General features: G+C 36.4%; 3 protein-coding genes across 3 annotated transcripts; 2 read left to right on the forward strand and 1 right to left on the reverse strand.

Moving 5' to 3' along the window:
- Nucleotides 1–498: 498 nt before the first annotated feature.
- On the reverse strand, nucleotides 499–2134 carry LOC114725430 (cysteine-rich receptor-like protein kinase 25). The gene is made up of 3 exons (XM_028911946.1): nucleotides 1254–2134; nucleotides 908–1038; nucleotides 499–799 (listed from the first exon to the last, which is right to left on the reverse strand). The coding sequence occupies exons 1-3, from the start codon at nucleotides 2026–2028 to the stop codon at nucleotides 782–784; spliced, it is 924 nt and encodes a 307-aa protein (XP_028767779.1). The 5' UTR covers nucleotides 2029–2134; the 3' UTR covers nucleotides 499–781.
- Nucleotides 2135–5162: 3028 nt separating this feature from the next.
- LOC114725423 (cysteine-rich receptor-like protein kinase 10) lies at nucleotides 5163–8624 on the forward strand. The gene is made up of 7 exons (XM_028911941.1): nucleotides 5163–6276; nucleotides 6611–6748; nucleotides 6866–6987; nucleotides 7077–7287; nucleotides 7396–7633; nucleotides 7854–8004; nucleotides 8122–8624. Exons 1-7 carry the CDS (start codon nucleotides 5460–5462, stop codon nucleotides 8446–8448), a joined length of 2004 nt encoding a protein of 667 aa, XP_028767774.1. The 5' UTR covers nucleotides 5163–5459; the 3' UTR covers nucleotides 8449–8624.
- A 2458-nt stretch (nucleotides 8625–11082) lies between these two features.
- On the forward strand, nucleotides 11083–14775 carry LOC114725415 (cysteine-rich receptor-like protein kinase 10). The gene is made up of 7 exons (XM_028911933.1): nucleotides 11083–11854; nucleotides 13030–13167; nucleotides 13283–13404; nucleotides 13494–13704; nucleotides 13883–14120; nucleotides 14265–14412; nucleotides 14530–14775. Exons 1-7 carry the CDS (start codon nucleotides 11083–11085, stop codon nucleotides 14773–14775), a joined length of 1875 nt encoding a protein of 624 aa, XP_028767766.1.
- Nucleotides 14776–19025: the final 4250 nt, after the last annotated feature.

Raw genomic sequence — 19025 nt, forward strand, 5'->3', positions numbered from 1 at the left:
AAGAATAGTCAAAGAGGGTCATTCATACGTCATCCGTGATGATGGAGAAATAAGTTAATAACCCGCACAGTAAGATAATGACTGCTTTTTCTTTTTTTTTTAAATGACTTCATGAGTCAAAATCGACGGCCGGCTGATACCCCACATATTTTGTTATTGATTTGATTTATTGATTATTGATAAATTCCCCCAAGTACCATACCAAATACCAATTGCTCTTCTGCACAAATAAATTATTCGACATTAACTATTACCATATAAAAATATTGCATCATTTTTAAAATTTTTAAGAAAATACTGCAAAGTTAAAAATATCACGCATGTAAAGGAGAGGAGAGAATTTTTTTAATAAGTTTAATTTAAAAAATAAAAAATGTTATTTTAAAATTTTAATGGAAAGAAATTGTAAGATAAAAAAAATAAAAATTAATTAGAAGTTTTTAATTTTATTTCTTCAATTAAAATTTTGTTCCCTCCCTTTCTCTCCATTTCCTTCGTACCGAGGACTCTATAATTTTGTTACAATGTTTTATAATTAGCAATTTTCAGTGAAATATACACTGGTCAATGGTCAACGCATATACAAAACAAATACTTCAAACTAAAACTCAAGCTTCTGCCCTTCCATCAGACGCAACTTCTCCTCCTACCTCACTGCGGCAGGTGGCACTTCCCAGGCTCTTCCAAAGCTCAGTCTTGGGCTGAACTTTCATTAATATTTTGTCCTAATTTTTAACTTCCCAAATTTTCTTCCGAGTCATGCCACCCCTCATCCATACGATTATACTTCAGGCAAATTCTGCATTTTGATTCAGGGGAAATAAGTCAGAAGCCTGGATCAGAGGTTGACAAGAGTAAATATAATAACTTTCAAAGGATTGACTTTAGAATCTAATCTTATCTTTACCGTTTTCCTACACAACACTAGCATATATCTTCCTTGTTTTCGAGCGAAAGAACAGAAGCCGAAGGCAAAAAGTGTTACCGAAGCAGCAATTGGGATGATGAATCCAAGAATCACTGAAACATGGCTCCTTCCTGTATCAGTATTGGTCCAATCACAAGTCAATCAAATTGGCATATGTTAGCTAACATACAAGGAAGAATCAAAACCCTCTAATTATAATCATGCTAATACTTTGGATAGCTAATAACTATGCAGAACCACTTTGTCATCAGCAACCAAACCCTCGAATAGCAAAACGAAGAATCTGGTTAATGTTAGATATTGGGATATCTGGGCTTTTGAGTACCTGAAGGACGAGATTGAACGGCGGGAGGATTCGATGATGGGGTGGTATTGAAAAATGGGAAGAATTCATATCTGATGTTGCAGCCAGGAAGCAACACCGTCGCTCCCCGTTTTCCGTCACAGCAGTTAGGAACAGAGGCGATGGCGCTTCTCAAACACATATTGCAGTCAAACGCCGTCAGATCCGGCGTGCACTGTACTAATCCGAACAACTTCTCTGTTCTTGTGAAGTTCACTTCCTTCGTCTCAAATTTCTCCTTCTGAGAAATCACAGCTTTATCCGCCAGAGAATTTAGCATACCGGCCAGCAACTCATTGAACCTCTCCTTATCCTCCGGAGCTACGTTCTTCGTATTAGACAGGTCAGTGGAAGGTACGATGTTGTTGAGAGATTCGTGGGAGTATCGAAGCATGCAAACGTCGTACCAGATTATGGCCTCTTTCTGAACTGGGCAACGGCGTTTTATCTCTCCAGCTGCGGTGGAAACGCAATCACCGCAGGTTGCGGCGAGGGTGTCCCCGCGGCAGAGGAAGAGGCCGTTGATGACGTTGGCAGTACCGTCGCCTAGTCGTGTTCGGAAGAAATGGCTGCCTTGGGTGGCGTTGGATGAGAGATAGGAGAGGAGGAGGTTGAGGTTGATCTGAAATGTGGAATTTGACCGGTATTTGACGGAATCTGTGCAGGCATGAGAGCTGTAAATCGGAGTTGCTTCACTGAGAAAGAAGAAGAGAAAGCTAAAGAGGAAGACGAAAACAGAGGACTCGAAATTAGGCATTCTGGGGATGTCCCTCTGGACAAAGGTCCTGCACTTGGTGTGTTAGCGGCACAGTTCTGACACTAAAAAAAAATTATTTTTTAGTTTGTGTTTGTTAAAGATGTTGTTTGAGAATCATGTCCTATTCTAATACAATTATACGGCCGGTGGGACATGAAAAAGAGACACAGTAAAAATGCAAGTGTGTATGGTAAATTTACTTGTACCGTCATGATTGACTTAAAGGATTTAAATAACATGATAATTTTAAGTCAGGTGCGAGGAGTGAAACGAAGTTAGGCAGCAATGAGCAACTGAACCAACTTTCAAACGTGGGACCGTGTGGTGGCTCTCTGTTCACTTTTTACGGAGAGTGAGCCAACCAGAACTAGAACTACTGCATAATCCACTGGGAAATAATCACAAAACGAGATACTACATGGGATCCCGGCATCCTTGGCCCACATGCTTTGTTTAGCGACTTGTGAAATGTGGCCTTCCCTGCTGAACTAGTCCTAGAGCCGGGAATCAGGGCCGGCCCGGCCCTCCAGGGCCGGCCCTTCAGGGCTGGCGGGCTTAAAAGGGCCGGCCCTCCAGGGCTGGAATTTTAAAAATACCCCAATTTGCTAGGCCCGGCCCTTAAGCTACAGGGCCAGGGCCGGCCCGCGGGCTTTTGGCCCGTTTAAGAAAAAATACTATTTTTATATTTATCATATTTTTTATAAAAATAAATCAATGAAATTATTAATAAAAGACATAAATATGAATAAAATTAAGTCACATATAAAATATCATCATATATAAATATTCATCAACATCTAAAACATTCATTAACAAGATAACAACATCTAAAAGTTTTATCTATAATGCAATTGTGCAATAAATAAACACTATTATTAATCTTTTGAAACTTCATCATCACTATAATTAATTACTTTTCTTCATAAGTATACTTTTCTTTCGTAACAAAAATATCAAGTTTTTCTTCTTTATAAGAATTTTATTTTTAAATTTTGCAATCTAACTATTTTTTTACTTTAATGTGAGAAACATTGCTGTTAAAACTCATGAATTTCTAATTCAAATTATAGAATCACAAGTTATATAAGTATAAAAATATTCTATTATCAAATATATATATATATATAGTTTAAAAATATCAACGCATATAATATAAATCAAATCATTATTAAAGTCCAAATTAACCCATTTTTTAAAAAATTAATTGGATAAATTATTATCTAAAACTAAATTTACTTTTAAAATGATAATAATAACTAAATATTTGAAATATTATTAACAATGTAAAAAATTAATAACATTAATATTATATAAAAAAATTTTAAAAATAAAAAAAATATAAAAGGGCTTAAAAGGGCCGGCCCGTGGCCCTCCAGGGCCGGCCCTTTTAAGCCCTCGGCCCTCCAGGGCCAGCCCTCCAGGGCTTATGTTTCATTTTAAGAGAAAAATATCAAGCCCGGCCCTCATAATTTCAGGGCCTAAAAGGGCCGGCCCGACGGGCTCGGCCCGTTTTCCCGGCTCTAACTAGTCCCTACCAAAACCCAAAAGTGAGGAAATATCTCCGTGCAGCTGATTGGATGAGAGGCTATATTCATTACTCATTTTCTTATCTTCACATGATGGAGCTCCACGTAAGCCCCAACTAGTCTCTTGCCTTTTTTTTTTTTGTCTTTCATGTTTTTCAACTTACTCCACTGGGAAAAAAGATATTCTAGTTTTAATTAATTAATTAATTGTGTTGTAGTATTTCATGAAAATTTGATATATTCTTTCACAAAACTAATATCAATTTTGATCTAAAAAAATAATTAAGAATTTTAACAAATTAATTTAAAAGTAAATAATTAAATATATTGATTAATTAATACTCCCTCCGTTCCTTATTATAAGAGACAGATAACCGAAATACGTTAATCAAAAAATTAGTTAAAATTAGTTAAGAACAATTAATGTGTAAAAAGTATAATTTATTTTCCAAAAATGCCCTCATTAATAAGGAAAGAGAATATGAGAGAGAATAATTAAAATATTAAAAGAAAGAGAAGTGGGAGGGAGAGAGAGTGTGAGTGGGAGATAATAAATATGGGTAAAATAGGAAATCAACACAAAAAAGTAGAGACAACTTTTAAGTGTCTCTTATATATAGGAACATACCATAAGCATCAAATGTCTTTTATAATGAGGAACGAAGGGAGTACATTATATGAAAAGAAAGTTACGGGTTATGAGAGCTAACTAGACGTATTAATATTATTAGTCATCTAAACGGATATCGTTTTTCAATGTTATATTTAAATAACTGTTCTTAAATTCAAAATTTCAAATTAAATATTGTAATGATAGGAAGGTGACGTAATTTTTCGAAATATTATATACTCCTCTAATCCTTAATATATGACTTAATTGTTGAATTGATCTTGATCCTAAATATAAGATCTGTTTATTATATTTATCAATTTTTTCTAAATTACTCCTATTGATATTTTCTCAGTCATAATAAAAAAGAATATGAACAGAGAATATTAAGAAAGATGATTATAGTATTTTAAGAATAACATTTCATATTTATTATAATTAATTAACTTACTTAACTTTCTTAATCTAATCAAATTAGTTAAATATGTCTCATATTAAAAACCGAAGAAGCATAACTCAATGTTTGATTTGATGATGTGCAGTGCAGAGATATAGGACTATTTAGAATAGTTTATAAGTAGCTTTTTAATCATGATTTATAAAATATAAGATAAATATGTGAAAAAAATTTTGTCTCAATTTATATAAAATATATTTACAAATAATTTCAATTGTGACAATAAACATCACCATAAAATGTTAAAACAGTCTCTTATGAATAGTGATTCCCATTCTGGGACGACTATAGACGGTCTTCGGGGCAGGGCCTCTACTTTCCACAACCAACGCACGCGGTTTCTGTGCCTCATCTGTCCCGCCATTCAGGTTTCTAAGTCAAACATTCGTGCTTTTCTTCTGTTGAAACTTGAAGGAGACATCACTTCATCGAAACCAAATTCATACTGCTTCAAGTCATCTCATTTATCTATATTATTTACAATTTATTTTGAAAATATAATTTAATCTGCCGATGTGCGGCCTGGCTTAGAATTGACTTTTGGTTCTTGCCTTTCTACCAGGAAATCTGGACTTGATTGATTGGGCTTCCCAATTCATTAGCCAGTAGCCATCACCATCCCGCAACAAATTGAAAAGTCTTCTGCAGACAAATCTCATTGACTTGCGTCAACCCTCTCCCTCATCAATCGTCTGAGTCTCTGCAGCTGCAATATGTTCGTCTTTTCCCATGAACGATTCTCCCCTGCTCGCCATTGAAATACGCTCTATAAGAACTCCTCCAACTATAAAGCCCACGACTCATCTCCAACATCGCTAACACATCATTCAACCTTACCATGACGTCCGTGGTCAAGTCTTCCCTCAAAATTTTCTTACTCTTCTTCTTCATTGCCTTTCTCCATTCTCCCACAACCCAAGCTCAGGTTACTTATCTCTACCAAAATTGCTCTTCCAACAGTACCTTTGCAGCCAATAGTGTTTTTCAATCGGACCGTAACAGACTCTTCTCTTCCTTGGCTTCCAGCAACAACACCGACACCGGCTTCTCCAACGCCACCGTTGTCGGTGGTGGCGACACCGTCTATGGCCTCTTCATGTGCCGGGGTGACGTCAACGTCTCGACGTGCCAACAGTGCGTCGTTAACGCAGCCCAACGATTATCTTCCGAGTGCAGAGCTTCCAAGGAGGCCATAGTCTGGTACGACGAGTGCTTGCTTCGCTATTCTAACCGTTCCTTCTTCTCCACCGTCTCCACAAGGCCAAGGCTCGGCCTCTTGAACACCGGAAATGTCTCAGACCCGACAAACTTCATGAGAACATTGTACGATACTATGAACAAGACTGCAGATGAGGCGGCTAAACCTGCTGCGGGGAAAAAGAAATATGCGACCGGAATAGCAAATTTTTCGCCGTTTCAAAAAGTGTATTGTCTAGCTCAGTGCACGCCGGACCTTTCGCCGTCCGATTGCAGAAGGTGCCTGAGTGGTGTGATTGGGGACCTTGACTGGTGTTGTGACGGGAAGCAAGGAGGAAGAGTTCTGTACCCTAGCTGTAACGTTCGCTACGAATTGTACCCTTTCTACCAATCGGAAGCTCCGGCACCAACTCCTACTCCGACAACTGTGCCTCCGACAAATACTACAGGTTCCCAAGGTAAAGCTCTCACCTATATGCTTGAGGTATTTTGTACGGTCTTTATAGTTTATCATCTGTTTGCTGATTTGGGCATTGGATTGCGAAAATTGAGAGTTTGAAATTGTGGGTAAACAGCTAAGCAGAACAGAGAATGAAAGGAAAAAAGGGGATTTTTCAACATTGTCGACAAACATCTCATCTGAGGAGACTAAAAGAACAAAATAATCGAATATGTAATCTAAGCAGACTTGACTGTGGAATTTTAATGGAGTAAAGTTGGTATCTTTGTTATTGTCATCATGAATTAACCTTATTACATATATTTACCTTTTGTGTTTTCGGGATGATGCAGGAAAAAGTGGGATCTCATCGGGGACGATTGTTGCGATTGTGGTTCCAATTTCAGTGGCTGTTCTGATATTTATAGTTGGCATGTGTTGCTTGGGTAAAAGAATGAGGAAGAAGCATGACTCCGTTCCTGAAGTAAAATGTAAGGACTCCCAGAGTAAATTGGAAATATCAGACCTTTGCCTTGTTTGGCTCATATTTGCTTGCTCTTCTGTTTTTCACTTTATCTCATCATACGAATGCACCATTGGTTGTCCAGCTACAAGTGAAATCAGCAATTTGGATTCACTGCAATATGATTTCAGTACAATTGAAGCAGCCACGAACAAGTTTTCTGCAGATAACAAGCTTGGTGAAGGCGGATTTGGAAAGGTTTACAAGGTATCAAGTTTGTGTGCTTTCTTGGTTGTTAACGTGAAGGAAATTAGGCCACTCCATATATGCATGTGAACTTTATGTTTGAAATTCAGGGGACGCTTGCAAATGGACTAGAAATTGCTGTGAAGAAACTCTCCCGGGAATCTGGACAAGGTGTACAAGAATTTAAGAATGAAGTAGAGGTGGTTGCCAAGTTACAGCACAGAAATTTGGTGAGGCTTCTGGGATTTTGTGTGCAAGGACAAGAGAAGATTCTTGTTTATGAATATGTTCCCAACAAAAGTCTTGATTACATTCTTTTTGGTAGGTCCCTCATGTTTGAGACTAAAATGGAGGAAGCTTTGATTCACCTCTTTTCGCTTGAGTAGTTTACTTTCCTTTTATTTGACAATTTTTTTTTTTAATATGTAGAACCTGAAAAGCAAAGACAGCTAGATTGGACAAAGCGGTACAAGATTGTCAAAGGAATTGCTCGAGGCATTAAGTATCTTCATGAAGATTCAAGGCTTAAAATTATACATCGTGATCTTAAAGCTAGTAATGTATTATTGGATGGTGACATGAATCCAAAAATCTCAGATTTTGGTATGGCAAGGATTTTTATGGTGGACCAAACTCAAGGAAATACTAGTCGCATTGTTGGAACATAGTAAGAACAAATTTACATATCCTTGCAAAATCTATTTGGCATATTACTGGTTTTTTATTTTATTTTATTTTAAGCAAGGCATATTACTGGTTCCGAGTCCTAACAATATTATCCAGATATCCTGGCCTCTTCTCTTTAACAGAAAGAAATGCCAACAGTCTAGATTTCTGTGTAATTTTCCCTGCACTGACAATTATCTTCTAATGATTCAATGTTTTAGTGGATATATGTCTCCGGAATACGCCATGCATGGAGAGTTTTCTGTTAAGTCTGATGTGTACAGCTTCGGTGTCCTTCTAATGGAGATTATAAGTGGGAAGAAGAATAGTTCTTTCTATCAAATAGAGGGTGCTGAGGACCTGCTTAGCTATGTGAGTATATCAAACAGTACTCTCTCTAGTTTGATTCAAACGAATCATTTGTTTTCTTTCAAAAGGACAGATACTGCGATCCCATTATGACAAATAGCTGACAACATTTTGATACAGGCCTGGAAACTTTGGAAGGATGGAGAACCCTTGGAACTGTTGGACCCCACAATAAGAGAATCTTACACTCCAAATGAAGTTATGAGATGCATCCACATTGGTCTGCTGTGTGTTCAAGAAGATCCAGCTGAGAGACCTTCAATGTCATCCATAGTTCTGATGCTTGATAGTTACTCTGTGACTCTGCCGACCCCTTCAAAGCCTGCATTTTTCGTCCATAGCGGAACTGATCCAAACATGCCAAAGTTGCTATTTGGTCAACCTACGACCAAGTCAGCACCAATGTCAGTGAATGAGATGTCTGTTAGTGAAGTGATACCTCGGTAAGCTTAAAAGTTGGAGGTTTTGGCAAACGTGCCTCTGTCTAAGTGGTTGGTCTATTGAGGCAACGTTGCTTCTTTTTTAGTGTGAATTACAGGTGATTCAGGCAACGTTGTATTTATATATAGCCATGAGGTCTCTAGATGACTTCTTATGTTCCTTTTGTAATATCTTGGGTTGAATCCACCAACAATTATTTGCCTTGCAAAGTGTCAATTTTGCGTTGTAGCAGACTCGGAAGTTAGGAAGTATAGTGACATGCCATCCAACGTATATCTGTGTCTCTGGTTTTAAGTTCTCATTTACTGATTAACATCACAAACACAAACGTCTAGAAGGAAAAGTTTGAGTTTGTCGTTTTGCTAACAGCAGCAGCAAAACGGGTTGTCTATGCATTTAGAAGGATTTCTGCAACAGATGAGGAACAATAAACAACCAACAATGTGAAGCACTATGCCCCTAGTTTATTCGCTTCATTCAGGAAAGATTTAATAGAGATTACAAATGAAAGCATCATGATCCATCCAGGGCGCAGAAGAAGGAGACGAACTTTCCACCATGTATCGTGCAACAGAGGGGGATCATCCTGCGACGGGGACAATCGGAGCCATCCAAATTTACGGCTAGCAAGGAACCTCACGAGTGATGACTCTAAACTTCACAGTTCTGTGTCCTGCTCAAGAAAAATAACATTTAAAGATTGATATAAATAACACTCATCCACCCCTTATTATAGGACCTGGTTGGAGAGTTAATATTGGTTGTAAATATAAGACCTATTTCATATGATTATTAATTTTTTTTAGATTAATTTTATTGATATTCTATCAACAATAATCAAGTAGGGAGAAAAAAAAAAGTTAAAAAATATTTAGGATGTTTAAAAAAAATATCATATTAAATAATTTAATTAATATTTTTAATCTATTTAAATTAGTTAATTACATTTTATATTAAAAATTAGAGAAATATTACCTGCGGTTCTAAGAAATAGTTTTTTTTTTTTTTCCTGTCATGTAGGCACTCTTGCTGGATGAAAGCTTTAAATATAAACGTTTGCCATTGATTTTTTTTCCTTTTGAAGTTGTTCTTAATTTTTGTAGTTCCAACTTGATTTTCCGAGTGTTATAAAAATATTTTATAATGGTATCAAAAAAAAAAGTTATTGATAATTTGAAGAAGAAAAGCAATGAAAATTTGCGAGTGTCTGTGTTGTGCCCTCCTCTGGCACCGGTCTACAAATGAGAAAGAGCAGAGAAGTCGAAAATTGATTTGCTTCTGTTATTGCACTCATTGTAAAAACCACGCGCACCTGTCCCCGTCCTCCCTTTCGGGGCCTTAATTCCTTCTTGTTCTCGCCATTTGAGAAAGACGAACATCATTATCCAGCCAATAAAAATAATAAGAAGAAAAAACTAACCTTTTATTTTGTCTTATTTATATTTTCCCTATTTTGAATGTATACATTTTACTTTAAATTTTGACACTATTAAAATTATTCTAAAATGATTTCAGAATTCTATTTTCTTAATTGTAAAAATATTGAAGCAAATATTATTTATTTACTTCTCATCATATTAAATCTCCAATTTATTTTTGACAGTTTATTTAGTATTTACTACTTATCTACTATATATATGATTGAAGATAGATTTAAAAATTTTAAATTGTAAAAGAGACACTATTAATGAAATATACTCCCTTTTGTCTTATATATAAGTTTTAGATTTAAAAAGAATATGGTCCATTTTATAAATTTCAATTTAAATTTGTTTTAACATTAATGTATTTTTTTTCCTTTTTTATTTTTTATTTTTTATTTACTCCTATTTGTCATACTCTCTCTTATCAAATTTTTCACGTATTTTTTGTTTTTTATTTATTATAAAAGCATATTTAAAAATAAAAATATATTTCTAATCTATTTATTATTTTTAACTAATTACTTATTTTTTGTAAATGAGTTACTACCTCCGGTTCTTATTATAAGACCTAATTGACTAATTTAGAAAGATTAAGAAAATTAGTTAAGTTAGTTATTTGTTATAAATATGTGTTATTTTTAGCTAATTATTTGTTATAAATAAGTGTTATTTTTCCTAAAACACCTTTACTAATCATGTATATTAGATATAATTACCATTTTATGAAATATTTTATATGTGTAACTATTTTAAGAATAACTTAAAAAAATAAATATAAAAAATAAAATAGATTAAAGTTTTATATTTAGAATCATATTAAAAATTAAACAGACTTTTATAATAAAAAACAGAAGTAGTATATGATATAAAAAAGTGAATTTTCAAAAGACTTACAATAAAATCTTAATAAAAAAATAATTATAAAATAAGTTGCAACTGTCAGTTGCTATTCTTTGAATCAATCAATCATTAAAAAAAGATTTTTTTTGATAATTATTCCTTTTTTATGGGATTTAGATTGTAATTCTCCCTCCTCCTCCTCCTTCTTCTTCCACTTTTCCCCCCCGCCCCCACCCCCAACCAAATTTAGTTGACCTGCGTCGACCTTCTCCATCACCGATCACATCTCTCCCTCCCCCTGCAATATCGTCTTCCTCGTGATTCTCCCCTTTTAACCATTGAGATACACACCGTAAGAACCGCACAAACTTCGTCCATGGTCATCGCTTCTCTCAAAATTGTCTCTTTCTTGCTTATTAGCGTCCTCTTTTCCCCTGCAAATGAAGCACAGGGTACTTATCTTCACCACAATTGCTCTCCCAACATAACCTTCGCTGCCAACAGTGCTTTTCAATCGGACCGAACGACACTCTTCTCTTCCTTAGCTTTCGCCAACGCCGACTTCTACAACTCCACCGTTGTCGGTGGCGGCGGCACGGTCCACGGCCTCTTTATGTGTCGGGGTGACGTCAACCTCTCGATGTGCCACCAGTGCGTCGTTAACGCAACTCAACGATTATCTTCCGAGTGCGGAGTTTCGAAGGAGGCAATAATCTGGTACGACGAGTGCTTGCTTCGCTATTCTAACCGTTTCTTCTTCTCCACCGTTGACACGAGGCCTAGACTCAGCTTCTTCGACGCCGGAAGTTTCTCAAACCAGGCAAGCTTCATGAGAACATTGTACGATATAACAAACAAGACGGCAGATGAGGCGGCTAAACCTCCTGTTGGGAAAAAGAAGTATGCGACCGGAACAGCGAATTTCTCAGGGTTTCAAACTATGTATTGTCTAGCACAGTGCACACCGGACCTTTCGCCGTCAGATTGCAGAAGTTGCCTGAGTGGTGTGATTCGGGAACTCAAGTGGTGTTGTGGTGGGAAGCAAGGAGGAAGAGTGCTGTACCCGAGCTGTAATGTTCGCTATGAGTCGTACCCTTTCTATCAATCGGAAACTGCGAGTGTTCCTCCTGCAAATACTGGTTCCCAAGGTAAAGCTCTCACCTATATGCAGATGGTATTTCCTTGAATCTTTATAGTTTCTAATCTGTTTGGTGATTTGGGTATTAGTTTGCGAAAATTGATGCTCTCTGCTTGGGAGTGAAAATGGGAGAGGAAGGAAGAGTGGAGTGGAAAATGGGAGAGGAATGAACTTTTCCCTTGCTTGGATGGAAAAGAAAATAGGAGAGGAAAGAAAAGTGAAAGGAAAAATGTGATGGGCCCCATGCTCTATTTTCCTCTTAAAATTTCTTTCCACAAGTGGAGAGATTTTCACCGTTTCAGATCATTCCTTCACTACCCTCTCCCGCCAAACATTGGTCAGCAGGTTTTGATTAGATTTTAATCATATTGAATATTCAATCTTAGAATCTAGTTGTGGAAAGTTTAAAAACGCGCGCATGCATGTGATTATGATTAACCCAATGTTTTTATACATATATGTGTATGTGTTTGGGAGAATGGTATGCGTTTTGATAATACTAATTCAAAGCATTCGCGTTTTAGTAGATAATAATATATGTTTTGTCTTTTGTTTTCTTCTTGTGGGCAATGTTTATAAAGATACTAAAACTACAAATATGTTTGGGTGAAGTAGAATAATGAGATGGGCATTATGCTAATGAGTTCATTATCATTTTATTAAAATATTACATAATGTATAAGTTATTTATTTCCTTTTATTTTAATTAAGTTCAAAAATTATTTTCTTTTTATTTTTACATAAAAATAATTTTTTTGCTAAATTATTTAGTTTCTTTGCCAATTAATTATAATAAGGACATTTTAGTCATTCTAATATTTATATATTTTCTTTCTTCTCTATTTTCTCTCACTCATTCAAATAGAAAGAGTGATAATATTTTCTTTTCAGTTTTCTCTTCTCTTTATTTTTTTTCCTCTCAACTTTTCTTCTCATCCAAGCGGGGGATGAGAGTTTAAAAGCAAAACCGTGGGGGAAAACCCACTGAACAGAGAGTGAAGTAAAAGCGGGGGAGGGTTCAAAATTGTGGAGAAAGAGCTAAGCGGACTAAAAGAACAAATACGAGAAAAGCTTGACTGAGGAACATGAATGAAGTAAATTTGGTTGCTCAATTATTGTCATGAATTTATCGTGAATTTGCCATATTAAATATACCTGCTTTTCTCTGTTCTTGGGATGATTCAGGAAAAGGTGGAATCTCATCGGGGACGATTGTTGCTATTGTGGTTCCAACTTCTGTGGCTGTCCTGATATTTATGGTCGGCATCTGTTGCTTGGGGAAACGAACAATGAAGAAGTACGACTCTGTTGCCGAAGGCAAATGTAAGGATGTCCATAGTATCAGCATACCAGACCTTTTGCTTTGTTTGGTTCATATGTGCTCGCTCTTCTATTTTCACTTCATCTCATCATCCCCACACAACATTTGGCTGTGTAGCTGCATTTGACATCGGCAATCTGGATTCACTGCAATATGATTTCAGTACAATTGAAGCAGCCACGAACAAGTTCTCTGTAGTTAACAAGATTGGTCAAGGCGCGTTTGGAGGGGTTTACAAGGTACCAAGTTTGTGTGCTTTCTTGGTTTTTAACATGAAGGAAATTTGGTCACTCCGTGTATGTATGTGGACTTAATGTTTGAAATTCAGGGGACGCTTGCAAATGGACTAGAAATTGCTGTGACGAGACTCTCCCGAAGATCTGGACAAGGTGTAGAAGAATTTAAGAATGAAGTAGAGGTGCTTGCCAGGCTACAACATGGAAATTTAGTGAGACTTCTAGGTTTCTGCGCACGTGGAGAAGAGAGGATACTTGTTTATGAATATATGCCCAACAAAAGTCTTGATTGCATTCTTTTTGGTAGGTCCATCTATATCAATTCTGCATAGTTCACACTTATTATGCTTGATTTTAGTCTTCCAACTTCTGCTCATTATGTTTGAGACTAAAATGGAGGAAGCTTTGCTTCATTTTTTTTTTCCGGTCAATATAATTTTCTTTTATTTGACATTTCTCAAAATTATTTTTTAATGCGTAGACCCTGAAATGCAAAGGCAGCTAGACTGGACAAAACGTTATGACATTGTGAAAGGAATTGCTCGAGGGATTCAATATCTACATGAAGATGCAACACTTAAAATCATACATCTTAATCTTCAAGTTTCCAATATACTATTAGATAGTGATATGAATCCAAAAATCTCAGATTTTGGTATAGCAGTAATTTTTCCGATCGATCAAACTCAAGGAAATACCAATCGCATTGTGGGAAAATGGTAAGGACAAGTTTACATATCCCTACAATCTTACTCAAATATCTTGAAAAATTCTCTTAAACAAAGAAAGAACTGCCACCAGCCCAGATTACTATGCAATTTTCCCCACACTAACAGTTCTCTTTTGATGGTTTGATGTTTTAGTGGCTATTTATCTCCTGAATATGCTATGCATGGAGAGTTTTCTGTTAAGTCTGATGTGTACAGTTTCGGCTTCCTTCTATTGGAGATTATAAGTGGGAAGAAGAATACTTCATATCGAGTGGAGGCTGGTAAGGACTTGCTTAGCAATGTGAGTATATCAAACACCACTCTCTCTAGTTTGATTCAAACGAATCATTTACTTTATGTGAAAAGGATAAATATTGTGACAACGATGTAACAAATAGGTGACAACATTTTGAAACAGGCGTGGAAACTTTGGAAAGATGGAGAGCCCTTAGACTTGTTGGACCCCACAATAAGCGAATCTTATGCTCGAAATGAAGTCTTGAGATGCATCCACATTGGTCTGCTGTGTGTTCAAGAAGATCCAGCAGATAGACCTTCAATGGCATCCATTATTCTGATGCTTGATAGTTACTCTCTTATACTGCCAACCCCTTCGCAGCCTGCATTTTTCGACCCTAGTTCAGAAGAAGAATCTGTATTGTGATAGTTAATGCAACGGAGGAGTATCATCCTGCGATGGTGATAATCGTGTTGAGCCATCCAAAATGTTGACTAGTTAGGAACCCAATGACTCATGATTGGACAGTTCTTTGTCCTGTTCAAGAAAGATAACATTTAAAGATTGATATAAAATAATGACTTTACCTTCATATATGCACATATATATATAGAGAGACTAAAACTTTAAAAATAAAAATTTTCCATTGACTTTTCAACGTTGTTCTTATTTTTTTTAGTTACAATTTGATTTTTGGAATGTTGTAAAAATATTTTAAATTGGTGGCATAAAAACATTAGTGATAATTTTAAGTAGAAAACTTAATGTTGAAAAATAACCGTGAGTGTTGGTACTGCCTCCTCTAGCACCCACCTGCCAAATTAGAGAAGACCAAGTTGAAGAGGTGATATCTGATGGTGCTAGTAAAGCTGCTTCTAGTTTGGTTTTCATCCATATTAGGGATCAGCGTAAGGGGATATTTGGGTAGAAACAAAATCATAATTTTAAAAGTGTTTTTACGATGTACAGAGTAAATATATAAAGGAATTTGTTTTGTTTTATGAAAAAATGATTCTGAGTGGGAAGTGCAACTGAAGCGTGTTGCTGGAGATCAAAGTGTGCTTGCTCATGATTTAGCAAAAGAAGGAAGAACTACTACAGCTATTTTGAATGGCTGTCCCCCTCATCTGCGGACTTGGGTAGGTAAAGATTGATTGGCATTTAATCCCCTTCTTTTTTCAATTTATAGTTAGGCCTTGGCCTTTTTTTATACCCAAAAAAAAAAAACGAAATTCCGCAAATGACAAGGACAAGCATCTAAAAGCACAGCAGAAGAAAATCCTTCTTTAGCCCCGGCGTCAGCAAGAGTATTTTCTTATCTTGCAATATAATTAATAAAAAGCTCCCAATTGAACTCTATAAAGTGTCTAATCTTACATACTACATGTATTTTCTGTTAAAATTTTAAAACCCAATTTTTCTAAATCAGGTATAGTAAAAATTTTCTTCCCTCTCTATTTCACTCACACCAAAGATAGGGTAAAAATACTTTATTATCATGCTATGATTATTTAGATTTTTTGTTTCCAGGTATTTGACTTAAATATTTAGATTTGAAATACAATCCAAGGCCAATAAGAGTGAATGTATATTATCATCCTCAATCCTTTACCAAGACGCATGGAATGGCTTTCCTAAAAGGTCTGCATGACACGGCTATCAACGACTCAATTCCACAAGTGAACATACGGCTGATTATAGTAATAAAATAGCTCGGGGTAGTATTCCAAGTGCTAAACTTATAAGGAGATTAAATTTATACTAATCAGTAAATTTAGCTCTAATGCAACATAATGATTGTATGGGAATAAAAAATTGTGAAAAAATATAGAATAAAAGAAACAAATGTTGATTCAATTAATAGTGTCAGGGGATAAATGAAATTAAATTTTAGTTAGGATGACTAAACTTCATTATTATAGTGGATTATAGTGGATATTCTTTCTATATTATCCTAGTTATCCCTCAGTTAATTAGCTTAATTCTCTCTTGTGCAATCTAAAGACGTAATCAAACCATGAAATAGTTATAATGTAAATCACATTGAATTCCTGATATATCTTTAATTCTGTTATTCGCGTCTAAGTCTTTAGAGCTCGGCATTTTCTTCTCTCTTTTTTGACACAGAGTAGAGAAACCTCTCAGTTCCCACTGCCGCCCCCCACTCTCTGTGCACCATGGATCTTAGCCCTTCAAGTAACTCCGGCCGCCGCTTGGTGTCGACTTATGTCTGTCTCCGCGGCTAGCTGAACTACCTCATCTGCATCCGAATCCACAACTGGTCTCCTTGAACCCTTATCCCATGCCATTTTGAGAACGCCCATAGTTCTGCCGTCAGGCTGCTGTCAGCGGCGCCATGGTGAGAGATGAAACCTCCAACGAACGTGCCGTCCTCTCGCCTAAGAGCTCCGCCGCACCCAATTCCCAAAGAATGCGTGAAAGCCCCATCGAAGTTTAGCTTAGTCCACCCAAGTTGCTGCCTCTGCTACTGCGCTTCAGTGTTTCTGACCACATGTCCATTCAACATTTCAACCTTGTGAGCTTTCTTGCATCCCCCATGCATGCACTGGATCTTGCCATTTTCTTCAACTCCCACTCCTACAAGTATACTCATTAATTAGATATTATGACCCTAGTTACGAAATTGCAATCTTATGATTGAGATGGAAAGTAAATAGAAATAGGGGAGAAAATGTCAGTTTTTCAGTGCTGCAGTGCCTTCTCATGTTTTCAACTCTAGCCTAGGTAGTTTCCATTTAGCGCTCGTCAACATTACAAACAAAATCATCATCAGAAGGAAAATTTGAGGAGAATTAAAGAACTCAAGCTAAAATGTTAAAATAAATTTTAAATAGAGAAAAAGTGGATATCTAATTACAATCTGTATTATATGTAGGCTAATTTAGAAATTATAGGATAAAAATTATGCAAATTTTCTAATAAAAAGAATGTCATACGCCCACACGCACTTGTCAATATCATATCAATACCGATTATCAGGTTTTTTTTTTTTCAAAAAGAAATATAAGATCATGGGTAGAGACATGCAAGGAAAAACGAAACCAAATCAAATCAGGGCTTTTTATTATCCTTCCTAGCATCGAATATGGTGCTGCGGGTTGCTGGTAATCTGAAGCAGAAACCCAAATTCGGAAGTCACCGGAAGAGGGGCACGTAGGCAGAGGTGAATATCGTTCAAGGTGGCTTCATATTATTTCACTTGGTAGAGGAGACAGCTATCACGCGGAGGCAAGGGGGAATTCTCTGTGGTTTGGAGATTGCAAGGAACTTGGGTTTCCGGCTATGCAGATGGAAACATGATAAAAACGTTAAAAAAAAAACTATTTATAAGAAATAAAAAATTAAAGTAAAGAAAGAATTCTTAAATTCTTCGAAATAATATTATGAAGAGTAAATTAATAAAAAAAGTATTTCAACATAAATGTAATTAAAAAAATCTTTTTGGGTTTTCAAAATAAAAAGAAAATTCATATAATAAAAATAAAATATAGAGAAGATTAGAGTATTTTATTTAAAAGCAAAAAAAAAAAAAAAGTTGTCCTTCTTCTCCTTGGATTTCCAAGCACGGCAGATGTAAATGCGTAGACTAATTCAGCTTACGGAGCTTCTTGTTATTGTCTTCTTCCCAAGAAAAGGAAGATATCGAAACCTTCCATGAGTCCCTTCCCAATTGCTTATTGAGCTTCTCAATGATCAGTCAGAACTGCAACTGAACTTGCCATAGAAATATATATACACAACAACAATCGATCAGATGCCACCAACAGAGTCTTCATCCTTGTTTACCATGTCGTCCATGGTTACGCCTTCCTCCAAAATTTTCTTCCTCTTGTTTATTCGCTTCCTGTTTTCTCCTACAACTGAAGCACAGGTTACTTATCTTCACCACAACTGCTCTTCCCACAAAACCTTCGCTGCCAATAGTGACTACCAATCCGACCGCACCACACTCCTCTCTTCCTTTTCTTCCAAAAACACCCCCAACACCGACTTCCACCATGCCACCGTTGTCGGTGGAGGCGACACCGTCTATACCCTCTTCATGTGCCGAGGTGACGTCAACCTCTCGATGTGCCACCACTGCCTTGTCAAAGAGCCAAGTGGACTAAAAGAAAAGGATAACTAAATAATTTGTAATACCCAGACCGATAATTTGTAATAAAATAACTGAATAACATTGATGAAGCATATTTGGTTAGTCAATTATTGTCATGAATTTACTTATTAAGTATATTTGCTTTCTCTGTTTTTGGGATGACGCAGGAAAAGGTGGAATCTCATCGGGTACTATTATTGCCGTTGTGGTTCTAATCTCTGGCTGTCCTGACATTTATAGTGGGCACATGTTGCCTGAGTAAAAGAATGACGAAGAAGCATGACCCTGTTTCCGAAGGAAAATGTAAGGATCCTCATAGTATATATAGCAGACCTTTCGTTTTGTTTGGCACATGTTTGCTCGCTCTTCTGTTTTCACTTCATCTCATCATACCCATGCACCATTTGGTTGTGGAGCTGCAATTGACATCAGCAATGTGGATTCACTGCTCTATGATTTCAGTACAATTGAAGCAGCCACGAACGAGTTTTCTGCAGATAACCGGCTTGGTCGAGGCGGATTTGTAGAGGTTTACAAGGTATCAAGTTTGTGTGCTTTC

This window comes from Neltuma alba, unplaced genomic scaffold, assembly GCF_004799145.2.
Source record: "Neltuma alba isolate B1F8T4 unplaced genomic scaffold, ASM479914v2 tig00012252_pilon, whole genome shotgun sequence".
NCBI classification, from domain to species: Eukaryota; Viridiplantae; Streptophyta; class Magnoliopsida; order Fabales; family Fabaceae; genus Neltuma; species Neltuma alba.

What these genes read in the sequence shown, in the direction of transcription:
- LOC114725415 (XM_028911933.1), top strand. Translation starts at nt 11,083, where the DNA reads ATGGTCATCGCTTCTCTCAAAATTGTCTCTTTCTTGCTTATTAGCGTC. An exon ending in CGTTTGGAGGGGTTTACAAG is followed by an intron (nt 13,405 to 13,493) that starts GTACCAAGTTTG and finishes TTTGAAATTCAG; the next exon opens with GGGACGCTTGCAAATGGACT. An exon ending in TCTTGATTGCATTCTTTTTG is followed by an intron (nt 13,705 to 13,882) that starts GTAGGTCCATCT and finishes TTTAATGCGTAG; the next exon opens with ACCCTGAAATGCAAAGGCAG.
- LOC114725423 (XM_028911941.1), top strand. Translation starts at nt 5,460, where the DNA reads ATGACGTCCGTGGTCAAGTCTTCCCTCAAAATTTTCTTACTCTTCTTC. An exon ending in GATTTGGAAAGGTTTACAAG is followed by an intron (nt 6,988 to 7,076) that starts GTATCAAGTTTG and finishes TTTGAAATTCAG; the next exon opens with GGGACGCTTGCAAATGGACT. An exon ending in TCTTGATTACATTCTTTTTG is followed by an intron (nt 7,288 to 7,395) that starts GTAGGTCCCTCA and finishes TTTAATATGTAG; the next exon opens with AACCTGAAAAGCAAAGACAG.
- LOC114725430 (XM_028911946.1), bottom strand. Translation starts at nt 2,028, where the DNA reads ATGCCTAATTTCGAGTCCTCTGTTTTCGTCTTCCTCTTTAGCTTTCTC. An exon ending in CGTTCAATCTCGTCCTTCAG is followed by an intron (nt 1,039 to 1,253) that starts GTACTCAAAAGC and finishes ATACTGATACAG; the next exon opens with GAAGGAGCCATGTTTCAGTG.